The 16,050-nt window shown below is 45.3% G+C and overlaps 1 protein-coding gene across 5 annotated transcripts in view; it reads right to left on the reverse strand.

The window, feature by feature from the left end:
* Positions 1-555: 555 nt before the first annotated feature.
* The window catches only part of LOC133484570 (dedicator of cytokinesis protein 2-like), a 69,178-nt gene continuing 53,683 nt past the window's right edge, over positions 556-16,050 (reverse strand). The window contains exons 27-51 of one of the 5 annotated variants that reach the window (XM_061787366.1): positions 14,587-14,685; positions 14,420-14,514; positions 13,714-13,792; positions 13,521-13,621; positions 13,213-13,271; positions 12,843-12,991; positions 12,510-12,595; positions 11,363-11,519; positions 9,134-9,174; positions 7,473-7,563; positions 6,479-6,586; positions 5,992-6,081; positions 5,794-5,898; positions 5,296-5,437; positions 4,588-4,669; positions 4,401-4,485; positions 3,890-3,976; positions 3,563-3,739; positions 2,852-2,935; positions 2,534-2,671; positions 2,322-2,449; positions 1,938-2,088; positions 1,757-1,862; positions 1,540-1,691; positions 556-956 (exon numbers count right to left, since the gene is read on the reverse strand). In XM_061787366.1, the coding sequence (XP_061643350.1) occupies positions 891-956; positions 1,540-1,691; positions 1,757-1,862; positions 1,938-2,088; positions 2,322-2,449; positions 2,534-2,671; positions 2,852-2,935; positions 3,563-3,739; positions 3,890-3,976; positions 4,401-4,485; positions 4,588-4,669; positions 5,296-5,437; positions 5,794-5,898; positions 5,992-6,081; positions 6,479-6,586; positions 7,473-7,563; positions 9,134-9,174; positions 11,363-11,519; positions 12,510-12,595; positions 12,843-12,991; positions 13,213-13,271; positions 13,521-13,621; positions 13,714-13,792; positions 14,420-14,514; positions 14,587-14,685 (2,658 nt within the window). In that variant the 3' untranslated portion in view covers positions 556-890. The remainder of the gene's footprint in view (positions 957-1,539; positions 1,692-1,756; positions 1,863-1,937; positions 2,089-2,321; positions 2,450-2,533; positions 2,672-2,851; positions 2,936-3,562; positions 3,740-3,889; positions 3,977-4,400; positions 4,486-4,587; positions 4,670-5,295; positions 5,438-5,793; positions 5,899-5,991; positions 6,082-6,478; positions 6,587-7,472; positions 7,564-9,133; positions 9,175-11,362; positions 11,520-12,509; positions 12,596-12,842; positions 12,992-13,212; positions 13,272-13,520; positions 13,622-13,713; positions 13,793-14,419; positions 14,515-14,586; positions 14,686-16,050) is intronic. The other 4 variants (XM_061787367.1, XM_061787368.1, XM_061787369.1 and 1 more) reach the window with 4 other exon arrangements.

Below are 16,050 nucleotides of genomic sequence, written 5' to 3' on the forward strand. Positions count from 1 at the left end.
ACTTTTCCGGCACCAAAACATGCATAGGCAGGCTATTATTATTATGATTATGATTATTAACTACACCCACTTCTTGAGAATGTTCAAAAATCTATAAAAACATTTTGGGTGCAGAAAAACGTGTGAATGAAGGCTCTTTAGTATTCACCCCCCCCACACACACACACACACACACACACACGCGCACACGCACGCACGCACGCACAAAACCACATTCAGGTAAATGAGCTATAAAACAAGCTTCCCCTTTTCCTGCTATTCCAAATTCCTTTTGGAATTACGGCCCAAAAGTTCAAAATTTGGCAAAAACACAGGAAAATGTCCCAAACACATTTGGGAAAAGGTTTTGTTCGGTGTGCACTTTCGGCACAAACGTTCCAGTGCTGAGTGCGGCACCACATTGTTGCACTTGTCATAAAATAATCCAAAATATGTCATTTGAAGTTATCCCCTTGTTTTATAATCGAAATAGTCCCAAATTACGGTCGGACTAAAGGAGATATCGGTCGACGTTTGGAAATCATGAAAGCCATTTAAAAAAAAACAACAACAACAAACCTTTTTTTGTGCTTTTATTTGGAACAACTCCGCTACCGAGTAAATAGTTATGCGCTTTGGATAAAAAACAAACGAGCCGAAAAGATTTTGGGACTGAGACGAAACCACATAGTGAACTCATTGTGTATGATGTACTTCTTATCTCAGAGCCATAAATCAAAGTTCTAAAAAAGCAAACAAAAGACGTCTTTATCGAGCAACAAAATGGTCTTTTTCAAGCCCTTTGATAAAAATACCGAATGTTGATGTGTCTGCAGAATAACAAGGGGGGGCGCATTCAGCGGCGGCGTGAGCGAAAGCCCAACTCTCAGGTCGGAAATAACGAACAGGTGTCAGAAATGATTGCCGCCGTCTTTGCCCGCCGCATCGCTGGTCATCGCGTCGTCGGCCTTGGAGCTCTGGGAAAAGAAATGCATTGGCAGGAATCAGCATACATTTAGGGATTATGATGTCATCTGACACAATACAGTGCGGTGTTAAATACAACAAATATAACATATCAAATATATCGCGCTACCGTTTGTCTTAAACATGCTGTTCAGTGTAGTAAGTAAGCATTTACACAACATTATTATGATTATAATACTGTAGCACAGTCCTCTCAGAGGTTGTCTATTATTTCTATAAATCTATACAGTATGCAGGGCTTTTTTTTTTTTTTTTTTTGTACTAGGAGAGCAAGCGCTTTATTAATATCTGTGTTTTGGCCATATTTTCAAGAGCGTGATATGAGATTGAAAACATGACAGCGAGTCGCATTGCGAGCTCGGAGTTTGCGCGCCGATTTTTGATTTCCGACAAATAGTGGCTAATATCTTCACGAAATCTGACCTTTGATTAACAAATCTAATCTAACATGAGCAATGTTTCTATCGGTGACGTATATTTCTTGGACTTGATGATGCGGTGAAGACCGGCGTCATTCAAAAACACCGCCGATCTGTTATTGGGACTCTTGTGGACGCGGTGGACTCGGTCTACCTTGGACTTGAAGAAGAGGCCGATGACGCCTTTGGAGCGTCTGTCTGCCGTTCGGTCCGAGATGACGCAGAGGGACACGGACTTGCTGTCTCTCCTGGCTCGGGCGGTCTCGGCCTCGTCCGCCCCGCCCGCCGCCGCCGCCACAGACAAACCTGCGATGCGTGACGATACGATATGTCGCACGAATGCCGCTTTCCTCACCGAACTCGTTCCATACCTGTAATGGCGGGCAGAGACCTGGAGTTGGCGCCGCTCAGCCGTGCGTTTCCGTCGTTGGTCTCTGACAAGTTGGTGTCGCTGCGGAACTCCTGCTTCTTGGACAACTTGGCGACAAAGACGACAAAGACAAAGACATCGGCGGTGGTTTCGGAGCGCCGACGGCGACGCGCAACACTCACCCGTTTGCAGTCCAGAGTGTTGCTCTGCTCTCGCTCCTCCGTGATGAAGATCATGCTACTCCTCTTCCTCTTCTTCTTACTCTTCCTCAGTTTGACCTCGGAGTCGCCCACGGTCATAAGGTCGTCGTCCCGCGACTCGGAGGGGAAGTCCCTGCAAAGCGCAAAAGGAAGTGCTAAGATCCCCAAAAAGTCGGTTGGCGTGTTGGACGTCGGCTGCGGCAAAAAAAAAAAGTGTTGAGGATTTTGCGCTTTAGGTAGCGCTGAACGTTTTCGGGCAGGCGACACACACGCAAAAATGCACGTGCTCGACAAGCACTTCGACGGAAGCAAACGTGATGGGGAAGGTCAATAGTCCGCCTTGTGTCGATGATTTCTTTTCGCTACCTGTCAACGGAGAGTTTGGTCGGCGTCGCACATTCGGAGCCTTGCAGTGAGGAAATGGAGATGACGGAATGACGGACGGATCGCAGCACGGAGCAAGGTCGAGTCGACGTCCTGTCGTCCAAGTCCAACTGGAGAGACAAACAGCATCCCTGTTCTGCATCGCTCGCCGCCAGCCAATCGCACGCGCGCGACATTGCCGAGTTCTTTCTTACCAGCTCTCTGACGCCGTACTCCTTCTCCACTTTCTTTTTCAACTGCTTGAAGCATTCCTCCATGCGCTCGTGGAAGGGACGCAGGGCATCGGAGACTCTTTTCCCATGGAGTGAAATGCCTCCGCCCAGCAATGGGATCTATCAACACAACGATTCAAAAAGTGGCGCCCACGAAAGCGCTCGTGAATTTGAGCAAGCAGATTGAGCCTTTCGAAATCTAATTAGGGTAAGAAGGAGAACATTCAAAGAGGCAGCAATTGGAAAACGTTTGGCTCTTTTCCACATTTCGACGAGCGGAAATGTCATTTTGTTTGGTACCTGCCACGCGATGAGGTCTTGAAGACGCAGCAGTTTCTCTTGGTCGTCCGGGTGCTGCTGAGTGTACTCTTCTGTAAAGAAGGCCTGACAGCGAGACAACTCAAACACAGGATGGGATTCATACACGGTTACGTTCTAATAACAATGAATCGCGTTAGACTGTGGCTAGAAAAAGCCGACACGGCCCTGTTCCAATGCGAGATTTTGGCGACATGAACAAATGACATCATTTCAAAAGGTTTTTTTTCAAACGTCGTATATGGCGTTGACCCAAAAAAAAGTGAGCCTCATGAAAATCGGTTGCAGTTGAAGTTGAAGTTGGACAAAACCAAACCAATATGAAGCAACAATAGATAGTGGACAGAATGAAACTCGATATCGAAGTCGGGTCTCTTCACAAAAATACTGCGTTACTAATATTTGCCGATATGAAGTGTCTTCAAACTCTTAATCCTGGAAAGTGTTTGTGAAAATTCTTAATCGAAATGATGAAGAAGGAAAAAAAAAAAAAGCACAATATCATCTGCCTCGTAGCAACATTGCTTAAATGTCATCTTTAAGCGGCTCAATGAAAAATGCTAACGCGCTTGCTCAATGTTGTGTATTTTCCTCCGTGTCAGTCATCCAGGTCGCGGTCGCTCAGCTTGAATTGAGGCGACGGAGCGTTTTTTGTTTGTCAAATGGGCGAATGACAAAGGCGAATTTGCTCACCTTTTCATATTTGGCAAAGCCTCCCATGACCGCCGGGTCCACGATACCGTTGAGCAGCATGGAGAGGGGGTTGATGGGAAGGCTCCAGTCGGCCTGGTACTGGTTGATCATGGCCAGAATCTTCTCGTTGGTGAACTCCATGGTTTCGATGGCGTTCTCCAATGGGGACAAAGTTGTCTGAAGATGCGGCGGCCCAAGTGGAGAGGACGGAAGACGCAAAAAGACACATCGTGACAGGGAACGGAGCGGCGTGGGACAATGTCGGCTTTTGACCAATGAAAAAACAATGCGTCACATCTCGGAGGTCGGGGCAAGCGTGCAACTTACGTGTTTTACGTCGGTGGCTTCGAACCAGCGCAGGATTCCCGGCAACTTGTACACCGTGGTGAAGGTTGTACGCTCGATCCACATGGACTTTAGCGGAAGAGCGATTATGTGTGATGAGCGCGGAAGGTCAACGAATGCATGACGTACACACTCAACAGTTGCACTCGCGCCAAGCCAAGAGCTTTATCAAAACTTCTGCCGCTACGAGATAATACAGCTCAGTTTTGATCGACACCATGAGACGGATCTTCATTTCGCTATGTTTAGCATTGCGGATGGTGATCGGAGCGCAAAGTGGTGTGGAACTGCCCAATATTTAGCTCGATTAAAAAATGCAAACGACAAACACACAATGTCAATCAAAATGTGACATCTTCAGGGAATATTCGACATAGAGCAATCGCATCACATCTCATAACGTTGTGCAGTCAGTGTAATGATGATGGCGTGTTTCTATGATTGCATTGACTGGGAATGAATCATTCCAGATTCCCCCAAAAAATGTACTCACAGCGAACTCATTGCTTGGGTCCAGCGGTCCTTTCCTCACAGGTCTGGAATAATGAAAACGCTGCACGTAGTTGGACTTGTAGAAGCTAGACGCAGTCAAACAAAGGTCAGTGTCATTGAAATTCCAAACTCTTTTTCCAGTCTCGGCTCACTGCGCACGTTCCCCTCTTCCCCAAGCCGGCACTGACTTGATGATCTGGTCCGGGACCGGCTTATTCTTCAGGCGAGGAGGGATTTCCAGGACAGGCCGCACGGTGAAACACTGAATATCTGTTGCAAATCACTGAGAAGTTCTAAAGTAAAGAGCAAGATGGGCCGCAAAAAAGTCTGGAATTATTCAGCGCCCTTTTGTACGTCACATGAAACCGCTTGCATATCTTGGGTGGAAACCTTTTACGTCCAGATGTTTCTTTTGTGGTTTTTGGTTTTTAAGTAAATCGACACAATTGGTCTGTGCCCACACAGTCTATTATTTCTGACTAATACGTTGAAATCCATTAAGAATCTCGGACACGGGAAGTAAGTGTCGCAAAACTCTGCCTCTCCTCACTCTGCGGGAGCTGTGCGGCATTACGTCACCTCAAGAGTCCAAGTCTGGATGCTTTTAGTTTTTTTTTTTTTTTTTTTGAAACAATAATGAGCGAAAAGTATGTTAGACACAATGAAGTGTTTTTTTTGTGTGATCGGGAGTTAGGGTCGATGTTGTCGCGCAATACCGCATGAATGTAAGTTATAACACCAACTCGAGTCCGGTCGGTCGAGCAAGACGGCGTTGTTGTTGTTTTTTTCATTTCCCGAAAAGTCGGGATTTTTGGAGATGCGAGGATTCCGCCTGTAAGCGAGCAAGTAAGACGCGCGCCAAATCCGTCCATTGGCGTAATGTGCCGCAAGGATACACTGGAGGGAAGAGTTGCAGATGTCGTCCCCTGGCTCGGTGGTGGTGTTGAGGCGCACGGCGCTGGGGAACTGGCCCATCAGCTGGTTTTGGAAATCCTCTCTGCGCTCATATTCTTTCCCGCGGTGGATGAACACCTTGTTCTGTTGGATCATAAACCGCTGTAAGCGTCGCATTCGCTCTGTATTGTTGATTGTTTTTATTTTGACCATCTTGATTTGGCTCTTTAGCGGTGTTCAACCCTACTCCCTCCCGTAAAAGCTGTGATTGATTTTGTCCCATTCCTCGGCGCAGCACGAGATCAACCCATCTACTCAAAATTGGAATTGGAAAAAGTTCAATCCTATCAGGCGGCATTTTCTTCTTTCTGAAGCTCCTCTGTGCACGAATCGAGTTTTTTTTTTATAGTCTACAATATTGACCTGCTGCATGAAGTCCACAGCTGTTTTTACCGTCCCAATGAAGTGGGCCGGTGTTACTCCACAACACGAAGACCCACCCTGAGGAACGGCGGGTAGCCTTGCCCGTAATAGCCCACCGCAAAGTAATCCGGTTTGGGCCTCAGAATCTTCATAATGTTCTCGTAGAACTTTGCTTGTTTCTCCTGCACAAAGAGAAAGAGGAAGGCCTCTCCATTTGCGTGATGACTGGTTATTTATGAATATTTCTCAAAAATCTTTCGTTGACTCGACATTACCAGTCTCTTGCTGAGCAGCTCGTAGTCAAAGATCTCATTCTCATACTGATCGGCGAGTTCCTTGCACAAAGAGATGGCCTCTTCCCACATCTAAACACACACACACGAGATGAGAAATTAAAAAAAAGACAGCAGCGTCCTTTATTACACCATCTGGTGACAAACAGCCACCAGATGGCCTTCAGGTCATTCATTTTATGGAAATCTCTGAAGAGTGAAGGGACTCCATCATCGTTTGAGGGAACATAAAGGACTCGGTGGAAATTGAACATGAAAGTGTCACCGGCACATGGGAAATTGGTTAGAAAACTTTGCATTGTATTATCACAGCTAGTGTTGTGTATTAACTTTTAAAAAAAAAAAAAAAAAAATTACAATGTCAACTATTTCCCAAACTATTGATTTGGGACAATTTAAGATTATTGATTAGCAAAGCCTCTTGAAGTAAAGATAGAAGTTGCAAGACGTGCGACGAGACAACGCAGACCTTGCCCATGTCAAAGTGGTCGATGATGGTGTCAGAAAGCTTTTCTTTGAGCTGCCGCTGCGTTTGGGAGCCTGGGAATTCAAAGTGGCTGCACAAGTCATCTGACCACTGGCGGGGGAAAGACAGCGGAGAGACGAGACAAGATCACACGTCATGGACGGAGGAGAGGCTTGCAAATGTCACTTTTTTTTTCGGTTTTTAAGATTGATTTCATCCACTTCTTTTTAGATTTTCTCTTGAGTTTTAATCATACAAAAGGGAAATGGTATGTATATGTGTGTGTGTGTGTGTGTGTATACTGTATATGTGTATAGTTGAAAGTGTTTTTTAAGTCCGCTGGATTTGAATAAAAAAAAAAAGCCTCTTAAACCATGAAAATGAAGGCCCCGCCCTCGACTTGCAGGATTGTGCAGGGCGTGTCCGCTGAAGGCGCTGGAGACAGCCTTTCACCTGTCAATCAAATACTACTTCCACTACTGGCTGAAAAACGTGTGCCACGGACGTTATGCTTAATAAACAGTTAGCTTTCCTGCGTGTGTGAATTGCGGACTAACACACAACGTCTCGGCGCTGATGTTTTAAATGACAACTGTTTCGCTCGTTATCTCGCAGGCTAGCGAACGTAATAAACAGTTAACATTCTCTCTCAAGTGTCTTTGTTGCGCGGATGTACGCACGGCGCGTGAAGCTACCCAACGCCGGTGGGCCTAATATGTACTAGCCTAGCCGCTAGTAGCAGGCCCCCGTCCGAGTCGTCTTGGGCTCGCCGTGTGAGCGGTGCGTCGGTCACCGCACTCGGCCAAATAACACAAAACCAGTGTGGTGCAATAAACTAGCCACAGCGTTTCATCTTTCAGAGGCCAGGTGGACTATGTAACAAGCGTCATGTGCTCTTTTGTAACGCTCTCGCTCAAGGCAGGCTGCAGACGCGATTAGAGAGCAGGACGGGCTATAAATGTTACGGACTCAATTCCACTTTATGTGCCCGCGCTACCTTGAGCAGGCGCGAGTGCAGCAGCAGCGTGTACGCCGCCTCCGTGTAGTTTTCGCCCTCCAGGTGAAGGTCCCGCAACTTGTAAAGATACCTGAGCACACACAAACGCCAACACGTGCAGAGGTCAAGTCCAAACAACATGTGAGTCATGTATCGTTCCACCAGATGACACTGTTGGACAACCTGATGTTCGTCTGTCATTTGCGGCAATTTCTGCTTGGCAGCCAATTGCAATTAGCCACACATGGTGAAGGGCAACAAGCACTCCATTTCGAGTTTGCAGTAAACTTAACGTGCGTGCTTTCGGAAGGTGGGAGGAAGCCCGATTAAAACGCGAGCAAGTGCGCCGGAGAACATGGAAACGCACACAGTGCGGGTAGATTGAGCCCGAATCCGGTTTCACAGCAGATGTGCCCAATTTGAGCATAAACCATGAATGGAGCTCAATTCAGGTACTTGCTTTAGGAACTAAGGCTTAAATAGGTTAAACCTCGTATTGTGATTGATTCTGGTCTCGGATTGCAGAGTCGCCGAGCCATCTCCCGCTGCCCAGAGACCACACGTTGCCACGTGGCCCTCGGAGGCCAAAGAGAATACACAAACAAACTATGGCTTCAAGCTGCTTGGAAATCAAAAATCCCTCAGGAAATGATCCAATTTCACTTCATTTGTCCAAAATGATGACTTATCAATTGGAAAAAAAGACATCTTTGTTCACCTATGTCGGCCAGCGAAAATGCTTTTCCATTCGATGGCAGCAGGTACAACAAACCTGTGTATCCATCCATCATTCATAGAATGGCAACAGAATATAAATCACGGCTTCCCGCTAGTTAGTATGCAGTATCATCAGCTTTGTGTTCAATTGAACAGGACCAGATTGCACATTGAGAAGATCGTCACAATTTCAGTTTGGTGGTGTGCCGTGAGTGTTTGCGAATGTAAATGTTGGCAAAGACTAATGAGTGTGCGGTCCATTTGGAATGACAATCTAAACAGCAACCTTTCATTTACTAGAAAGCAGGCCAGGCAGATGGAGCCCAACGATGCAGATGATCCGCTTGGGAGCGGCGCTCACGTCCGCAAATGCAAAGCGATCGGATGTACGGTATAAAGCATCAGCCGGGCGGCCGTGATCATCGCCTGCCACCGTGGGGGACCCCAGGTTCAAGACCCCGACCGGACCGACCATCCGCCAAAACATCCCCCGGACTCCCGGTTGTGGTGTCCTTGAGCAAGACGCCGATACCCCGAAATGCTCCCCCGGGCGTTTGGGCCGCCAACACGTGTTTGTGTTCACTGTGATGGGTTCAATGCAGAGAGCAAATTTCGTGTGCATGAATGCATGCATGCATGTTCATGACAACAAAAGGGGGATTGTTCTTCTTCTTCTTCTTCTTCTTCTTCTTCTATCAAAGCGATCTAACAAAATGGATCATCTCCCCTTGTGCTATGATCCCGTCTTCCACTCCCCACCCACCGGGAGCTCGGTTCTCGTAGCCGCTCCCTCTCAGTCAGACCAAGTGCTGATCCAGTGGATTGTGACATTAATTCAGCGGGATGCGTATAATCCCTTGTGAGATTATGGAGCCTCACACTAACACACACACACACACACACAATGACACAAATGCACAATGTCAGACCCATCATGTAAATACCTGATATACATTCCTTCGCGATTGATGTCCTTGTAGAAATTCTGCAAAGGCAAAACAAGAATTGTCAGGGATGATGTTCATTGTAAACATGATTCGAATCAGTATTCGGTATTTGTTTGAGTACGTTGTCATGTTGCGTGACTATTTGGTGTCTTAGTCGCGGAAGCTCTCGGGTTAGCAATGCTTCATGACTTCAACAGGAAACAGGAAAAAGTGCGATGCAATATGAACCGTCAGACAAGCCGCAATGTGGAGTCAGCAGCCGCTCCATTAGGCACACCTGCACCATCTCATGCACGACCCCCTTTGAATTGACAAATATGTCACAAATGCACAGGTGGCCATGCAGAGGTGCTGGCTCACTCATGTTGCAAGATAACTTACCAAAATATAAGATCTACAACACTGCAAACTGCAAACACAATAATAAACATATTGCTGCCACACATGTGTGATAACAACCAACTGTACTCTCCATATATATATTGTATCTACTTTGTATGTAGCATTAAGCCCAAAATTATTTTTCCATTGGCCGCATTTGCCACTAATTTTTAATTTGTTGAATGTGGCTCTTTTGGGTGTTTAATAGGGTTGAGGTCAGGGCCTTGGGAAGGGCTATTCCAGAAGCCTAACATGAGTATGCTTTTCCATCAAATCTATCTCTATATTTGCCAAATACATGTAGCTTCAAGCTCTGTCTTGTCGGTTCATTCGCATTGTTGTCTTTTGTTTTGCCTGTCCGTGTGGGCGGCTGCAAATGACAGTCGAATCGAAGGTGACCATTTTGAAAGCCATCATGATCACTAACAAGTCCATCTGGCTTGGCCTTGTCGAGTTAATAATACATTATAGGATATAATACAATCTAATTATATATGCACATACCATCGTGTCTAAGCCTCTATGTGTAATTTTGAGCCCATTTCAATTGAGAACATTTTGACTTCTGCGCCCAATTCTAGTTTTCCCAAATCACTGAAAATGTATGAAAAACAACGGTTCCGACAAATCTGTATGCATTTTTACTCGGTTATGAATCATGTTGAGCTGTAAAAGTGAAATTTGAATGGCACCCACTAAATGTCACAACGCCTCATAAATACTCAAGAACTCGGTCGGTCGGAGAACATTTCCTTGAGATCCCAATAAAACAGAAAGCTGTGCTAAATGTCAGCAACGGCGGCAGCTATGAATCCGTTGTATCCTAACGTTTACATCTTTTTCAAAAAGAGAGACTTATTCATACACTTCTTGTTCGGGGATCTCATTAGATTCTGCAGGTGTAGCCTCCAACAAGTGAGTGTAAACACACACGCAACAAGCACTGAGGGGAAAAGCTACTCCACTGCGAGTTTTCCCACTATTTTCTCTTCCTCCGCAAAGGTCAACCGCACCGTCGCTGCAGAATAACATCCCGCCGGAGGACCCTCCATCCTCTATACGAAGGTCGCCGTGTGCTTCACGGTGCCTCGTAGCCGAGGGAGTCGAAACCTCTCACGACGCGGGAGCTGGTAACAAAACCTAACCAGCACCGCTATGAGAATACATTTTCGTTTTGTGTTTGCGCGGGCATGTTTGTTTTCAACGCCATCTGCATGCGGCAGGGGGATGCGATTGTGCGTGTACTTTGGAAATGATGTCAGCCCGAGGGTGGGCTGATAAGAATTCACTCAAAAAAGATGAGCAAATGAGCTAACAGGCTGCTATTTATCACTACCTTGTGAAAAAAACGCATCCATTTGACTTGGAGTATAGTGTACAGTCAAAAAGAAAAAAGGCATATAAAAGGCTTCAATTTATGAACACTGTGACTGCAATATTTATAGTATAGGTACGGCAGTTTCCAAACTTTTTCCAGCGAGGGCCACATACAGAAAAATGCAAAAGGAAGAGACCTTCCACCTTTTGCTTCAGACACATGCTAAAACCAATTTAAGAATCTGTATGTCAAAATTTCCCAAGCAGTTAAACATATCAATTTAGTCTTTCCAAAATAGTGATAGATTGTCAAAGACATTTTGAGCTCCAATTTGATATTATACAATGACAGTTTTTCTTTTTTTTAAATAAAAAAAAAAAAGCAAGGAATTTGAAAAAGTGATATCTCGTAACATGAACTTTCCTATTTTTAGAAAAGTGTGCTATCTGTCAACATGTTGTTGCACCAACCCGTTGTTGAGGACCTGAAGACGACACCCAACCCCAACTGGCAAGAAAGGGACTTACGAGGAGGTTGACAGTGCAGCTCATGCGGTTGTTGCGGCTCTCGTCCCTCATCACGGTGCGATAATCCAGGAGACGGATGAGGAGTCCCTTCACCAGGGCGACAAAGTGCTGCACCTGAGGTCTCAGCGTGGGCTTCTCTGCAGCACAGTCCAGCAGTCTGGCACAAAAGTTGCCAAGCGTTGAAAAGATTTAAACATCAGCAACAAGAACAAAAAAACATCAGTCTAACAGCAGAATTTGGGGTAATTCACTAAGTTGGGCTGCTCACGAGTCGGTGGAGACTCAAATTGGCAAATTGGCATTGGAGTCTGCTGGAAAAAAAACCAAAAACCAAAACCAAAACCCAGTTTTCGGATTCAAAATCATAACAAATCGAACAACAGCATAGACTGCTACTTACTTCATCCTGACAAGAGCTGCAATGTGCTTCCACGCCACATTTCTAAACTAAAAAAAACCAAAATGACTTCCGATTCCGAGCTTTAACAGTAAGGCAACGCAAAAATACGGGACGTGTTCATTACTGGACTTCAAGATAGCTGTTTGCAACTTTTCCTGGGCGAAAAGGTGTGGCTACAAGTCGGGACACCCAAAAGGTACAATGTTGGACTTTCTTCTTATCATCAAATGGACAAAAGTATTGGGACAGCATGGAATTCCACCAATAGGAAGTGAACATTGAAGAAAATGGGAGGAGTTGTTCCGGAAGAGCATTTGTGATGTCGAGGTGGCTGAGGCTGTTAATAATAAGTGTACATTATATTTAGAGGCACATTTCTGGGCATTCAAGGACAATGCATAAAGTGTACAGTAAAAAAAATAAATTAATTAAAAAAAAAGAAAAAACAGAAATAAATAAATCTAAAAACAAATCTCGTCAATGATGTCCAAATGTTGGACCTACGAGAGGACCTGGCTTTCAAATCTCTGATCTCGGTATTTGATGGGGTTCTTCCACACCAAACTCGATCTAGCTCCGTGCGCCGCGACACAGTCATGCTGAAACTGAACAAAGTCTTCTCTAAACTTTAGTCACGAATTCCTTGGAAGAAGTCAACCACTGACATATTTTAATGAGCTGCATCACAATATAGATAGAATTTTGTAATTTTATTTTATTTTCGATTGCTGCTGCAGTCAAGCCTACATGGATTCCAGCAGGTGCATGTATCGCTCGTCTCCGCCTCCACCCTCCACCTCGTGGTCCAACTTCAGAATGATCTCGTTCTCGAACTGCAGAAGACGAGAGTTGAATGAGCGAAGCAAAGAGCAAGACAAAAGGAAGATGAAAAAGGTGGATAGGGGAATCAATTATGCAAGTAGAACGAAGGTGTCTCTTTGACTTTTATAGGAGGCGTCAAAGGAAATCGATGGTACAGTGCCATGCACGTGTGTGACCGTGAACCCAAAAAGCATTTACACGCATGTCATTTTTATGTGCGCTTGATTAAAGACACATCGGTGTGCAACGTGCATGCACCTTGTTGAAATTCCCAAAGTGTCCGTGTTCACAAGTGATCATGTCAAAGAAAATGGGAATGGTGGCCCTCCTCAACTCCTCCTCTGGGATCAAGGTCATCTCCAGAATGGGACCCACCATGCCGGGTATGAAACAGATCTTGTGGCTGCCTGGAGGAAAGTGAAAGGGAGGCTGAGTCAAGTCAATTGATTGCCTATTCTACTGGCCACATTGCTCCTCTCGTCAACACTGTTGACAATTGCGCCAGTTAAGTCGCGTTTTTAGAGCAAATGACGCCATTAGAAACGTCACATGATATTGCGTTTTATTGCGTGACATAACATCGTGTTACGTTTATGCGCGACTTGTACGAGGTGTCGGACTCTCTTACCCAGTTTGAACCAAATGTCGCGGATTGCAAAGCCGATGAGCCGCCGCATATCTCCATATCTGAAATAAAGAGCCGGTCAACCGTTCCAATCCCAAAAAAACTCCTTTCCACCATGAAAAAGTGAACATCTCGCTGTGAAAAGTAACACCGCATTCATCTGCCTTAATTTGACCTGAATTGAATGTTCTATCGCCCGCGTAGTCCAAAGCGGCTGCGGGACTATAAAGAACGATGCAGCACCATAAACAGACGTGTTTTATGAGGTCGACGGGGAAAAAGGTGCGCGAGTGATGTGGCCTCTCTCTCACTTGGCGAGAATCTTGTTCCTCTTTGTTGGCGAGAAATGCTGCAGCTGCAGAGACTCCTGAGTAATGAATGCAACAGCCAGGTGGAAGTAGTTATTCCACAACTAGACGGGAAGGAAGAGGACATACGATGCCGTAATCAACATCGACATAGAGCGTATCGGGCGTTCAGCTGCGTCTGCACAGGTGTACTCACCTGCACTTCAAAGTCATCATTGTGGAGAAACTTTTGATTCATTGTGTCAGCGTAAATATTGATGGCTCTCAGGAACACCCTAAATCACAACAAATATCGCCAAGTATGCAGCGTCATGAATCCGCGCTGGCTTGTCGGTCGCTAGGATTGATCGCTCCGTAAAGAAGAAGCTTGAAGACCTGTTGTGGCTTTTCAGGAGAGAGCTAAGACAAACACTTACAGTATTAAGAATAAGCTAGATTTGTTTGAAACATGTTCATACGCCCGTGAGCAAACATTAAGGGGGGTGTGGGGATGAGACCAGGCCGAGTTTCGTTTTTTTCGGTTTTTTTTGTTTTTGTCAGTGGGGAAATAAATATGTTTGAATTCATGTTCATGCTCCAATGTGACATCATTTAGTGCCAGCGAGCCGGACTTCAGGATAGCTTTTTAACAAAGCTTCGCATAATATACGAGTCACAATAATCTTATAATGCATGTGAGCTGAAAAACAAAGCCTGGATGTAGCTCGTGTTTTCTGAGCAAACACAGAAGCCGGGAATTATTCTGAACTGCCGACAACTTGTTTTCACGTAAAGCCACGGGTGCCGATTGCTTGGCTTTGGGCGTCACCTCCGATGACACCGTCCTGCTCGCGTTCCTCTTTATCGACTCCGACGAATCCATCGAAAGGTTTTACGATAAAACCCCGCTCACAGTAGCGTACCTGTTCTGTACCATGATCATGGCCATCCAGTCGGAGGGGTACACATGCTTCCCGATCAGGTCTTTGAAAAGTAGGAAGGACTCCATGAGAAAGTCCTGAAGTGAAGAGAACAATCTTTGCTATTGAAGACGTACTCCGCTTTTGTAGGCGCCTGCGTGGAGACTCACCACAAGATCGGAGGTTTTCGCGAAGGTTTCGATGTATGTCGAGTAATGACGGTCATCCATTTGACTGAGGATGGCTGTCATGCAGGCCACCACGCGGGACTTCTCGCATCGTTTGATGTGGGGAGACAAATCCAGAGAGAGCTTGTGGTTACCTCTCAGTTGTGCTCAGCTGTTTCTCAATTGAGGGCTACGCGGCGAACAAAAAGGCTGATCCGCAAAAAAAAAAAAAAAAAAACGAGACAAATGGCTTTTTTTTTTTTTTGTTTTTTTTGCACAGTCATATATAAACGTCAGTGTCATGCGGTTCAGCTTGCGGGGAAGATTTTGAGGACTTGCCTCTGTCGGAAATCTGACACAATGACTAAGCGAGTACCGAGCAAATATTTTAGCCCACCGCTGACTTTGTCGTTATTTTGACATCATGAAAAAAATACAAGAAGCAAGAGCGATTTACACAAAACTTTGTCGAGAGGTGGCTCCCGTGCCAAAGAAGAAGACTTTCGTTTGGGGTGAGAATCTGGATTAAGGCGCGTACGCGTGTACAACTGGTGATGCAGCGCAATGAAAATTCTTGGCCAAAACCGAAGATGAGCAAATGACTTTGCCAATTATTCGTAAAATTGCATTTATGGCAGTGACCTATAGAAATTCACTTCCAGAACCATTTGTCAGAATTTCCAGATTTCGAAAATGATGTCACGATGGGAAAACGATGGCAGGATATTATGTCATCGAAATCGGTGTATTTGCGATCCATTGCTATTCCTAAAAGAGCCGGATTTCGGTCACACTTCATTTGAATCTAAATTTGTAGAACTGAATTTGAAAATATATACAGTTGAATTTTCAGTTAGGATTTAAATACAGTTTCAGAGAAACTGAAATAAGGTAGATTTTATAGTCTTACAATCAGTTCCAAGTTTAATGGACTTCGGTATTCAGATTCTTTTTTTTTTTTTTAATGCAATTGCTCAAGTTGAGCAATTCAAATCTAAACGATTCAAATACAGTTTCCGGGGCACACGAATGTGAACTTGCGAAGTGCAAACACGTGAGCGATTACGGCATACGACGCGCAACTGGGATCACATGGGTTTTGTGGATTGTTGGCAACATTGACGTTCCGGAACAAGCATACGCCGCATATTGAGGTACAAGCGCCTCCGATGAGAGCGCGCAACAGAAAATGGATCTCAACAAAACTCCCACAATGCCACACAAAGGCGTTCGAGCTCAAGTTGACTGATTGAAAAACGTTTTCACGATGGCAAAAGGACGGAATACGAGAACGAGGCAAAAAAAAAACCAAATCAAACGGCCAACTGCGAGAAGGCACACAAATGAGCATATGAATGTCCAAACTGATTTGTATGAAAACGCGTCGATGCTGTGACTTCTGTTTTCCCGGATGGTATTGACAGCGCACTTTCGTTCACGTTTCAGCGCCGACGGCGGAAAAACACG

This window comes from Phyllopteryx taeniolatus, chromosome 10, assembly GCF_024500385.1.
Source record: "Phyllopteryx taeniolatus isolate TA_2022b chromosome 10, UOR_Ptae_1.2, whole genome shotgun sequence".
NCBI classification, from domain to species: domain Eukaryota; kingdom Metazoa; phylum Chordata; class Actinopteri; order Syngnathiformes; family Syngnathidae; genus Phyllopteryx; species Phyllopteryx taeniolatus.